This window comes from Pterocles gutturalis, unplaced genomic scaffold (genome assembly GCF_000699245.1).
Source record: "Pterocles gutturalis isolate BGI_N339 unplaced genomic scaffold, ASM69924v1 scaffold5753, whole genome shotgun sequence".
NCBI classification, from domain to species: domain Eukaryota; kingdom Metazoa; phylum Chordata; class Aves; order Pterocliformes; family Pteroclidae; genus Pterocles; species Pterocles gutturalis.
Window position 1 is genome coordinate 46,243 of NW_010125407.1, and position 2,573 is coordinate 48,815.

Genomic DNA, 2,573 nt, shown 5'->3' on the forward strand with positions numbered 1-2,573 from the left:
TGGCTTTATCTTTTGTTATTCATCTTGCTGATGTTAGGAAGTATTCTCTAATCCCCCAGACCTCTGTTCCTAGGTAACAGTCAAAAGCTGTGCCAGCAGAAGTGGTCCTGCCAGGCCAAACCCATGTGGTTTGGTGTTATTCACTATGATCCATATGGTCAGGGTAGAGATTGTCCCTAGAGAGGTGTTAACACTCAACAACCCAACCTCCTCCCACTCTTTGGAGAATTGCTGGATGGCTCCTGCTGCCTGCCCATGTGTGAATCTTGATTAATTTTTCATTTTTAATGAAGTTTGATCATGTTTATTATTTCACATGATTGACTGCCTGGTGTTCCTTCCATGTAATTGATAAAGCCCATATTTCTTCATCTGTCTCTTATTTCTTCAGGGCAAAGTTGTGAAATTGTGTGATGTGGTTAATATTAGATTTATTGGTCCCAATAGATGTATAAATTATCTCTTTTTCTCTCCACAGGAAGTTCTACAGACTTTGACCAAGTTTTGTTTCCCCTTCTATGTGGACAGGTAGTGTTAGCTTTTCAAACTTTACAAGAAAATAAGCTTGTCAATAAAACCACTGTAGAAAATAAAAACCATACCATTCTTAATGTTCTGTCTGCTTCACTGTGATTTAAAGCACCCAAGTGCAAATTATAGTCTTAGAATCACTTTTTCCTGGGGTTTTTATGGGCACCATCAAAAAAAAAAAAAAGTTTTAAAAGTTTGAGCTGTACAGTGGCAGCAGTAGGAGTGCATTTTGATTTACTTCTTTGTAATGCTTGGAAGTAAAAATGCTTCGGTCGTAATTCTCAGATATGCATATTAATATAAAAGCTTTGTGTGGTTATGTATTTTATTTCTTAATTGCCAGAATTTGGGCAGAGCAATGAATAAAGTGCTTTACATTTAAAGGTCTCTTGATCTTGCTGGAATGCTGATGCTTTACTTGGTGGCTACTTAATGTGGCTTCTAATTTTTTTGACAAAAATTGTAAAGTAAGTCCCAGTAGATTTGACAGGAACTGAGAATATTTATTTCTGGTAATCTAGAAAATTCCAGAACTTTTTTAGTTTTTTAGCAAGCACTGAAATTCTGAAAGGATGCACCACTGGTCACATCATGTAGGAGCGTTATTTAATTGGCTAGCATCTCTTGTCCCAGGTCAGCTAACACACTGAATGGTTTTGATTGATGAAATTGAATAGTTAAGCTATGATTAAACTGCTAGAAATAATTTTCTCATTTCAGTGCAATCTGTGATATTTACAGTAGAAATTGATTTTCTTTATAAATCAGCCTCCGTTTCTAATATCACTTCTTGTTTGAGCCCTTGTTCAAGTTTTTAAAATTTCTTTTTCTTTCCCCCACCCATAGGTCAGCTAGTATTTCTTAGTTATCTTGAAATACTGTTCACTTGTTTCTATGAATGGAGATGAAATCTCGCTGTCTTTCTCTGGAGATAGGAGTCTACATAATAAAATCACTGCTACGCTTTGTCCTCCGATGTAGTAATCCGGGGTTGGAGGAAGCCAAAAGCTTGAATGGATCATGCAGCCAATGTGTGCTTTCAACCCTCCAGGTGGTTCCTGCAGATCAGGGTTGAGAGACATTGGTGAGACAGCTGTTGTAACCAGGGCCTCTGCTGTACCTGAGCTGTGCAGAAAAAGAGAATTGGAATATCCTGGGCTGTCAATATGAGCTACTTAACCAGTGCTTGTTGACTCAGATGACCTTTAAAAGCCACAAATACTTTTTATAATGTGGAATAACTTTTTGCTGGTTGTCTTTTTCCTTTCCTAAGGGGAGGAAGCAGGGAAGTACTTATATATATTTGTCTCATGTATGTGTTTCTACTAGAAATATTTATGCTTACTATGTGTAGGTTTATTGTACCTAGGGGTTTTGTTTGTTTTGTTGTTTTTTTGTTTTTCTCCAGCAATATAACATTCTGAAAGATAAGAACACTGAAAACCCATATGGGGTGCAAATGAGAACATAATGAGAAGCAATTCCCATTTCTGGATTTGCTTGTTTAACTGAATATCACAGACTGTCACTGAAAAGACTGTAAGCCAGCCGTTTTGAACATAAAGGATAGATTGTAACCCACAGCATACTTAATAATTTGAAATTAAGAATGGACTTTAAATGCTCCAGGAGGTGGAGGATGTCCCACGTTAAGGATGTGGCAGCTGAAACAGATGTGTGTGCTGCTTCTCTTCTTGATGTAAAAATACACGTACACACACGTATGCATGCGTAGGGGGGTGTGTGTGTGTATATATACATATATATGCACAAAAAATAAATACCCTGATGTAAATTTGTCTTAGCTTTTGACTGTGTGTGGGAAGGAACCTGCCAGTTACAGCAACAAGGTAAACAGTCTTATATCACTGAATGCAAATGAATTTAGTGTGACCATGGTAAAGAGAAAAATACAGTGCATCCTAAGTGCCAAATGTTCTTCATCTTTTAGCTGCTTCCAAGTTTAGAACTGATTGAATAGCTGTGCTTGGAGGCTATTTCTGGAACTCAACAAGTGATGAATTTGCACTAGTTGGTATTTT

The 2,573-nt window shown here is 37.2% G+C and overlaps 1 protein-coding gene across 1 annotated transcript in view; it reads left to right on the top strand.

Moving 5' to 3' along the window:
• The window catches only part of LOC104465487 (DENN domain-containing protein 1A-like), a gene marked incomplete at both ends in the record, with an annotated part of 84,054 nt that overhangs the window by 40,358 nt on the left and 41,123 nt on the right, over positions 1-2,573 (top strand). The window contains one exon of the mRNA XM_010078543.1: positions 479-528. Coding sequence (XP_010076845.1) covers positions 479-528 — 50 coding nt within the window. The remainder of the gene's footprint in view (positions 1-478; positions 529-2,573) is intronic.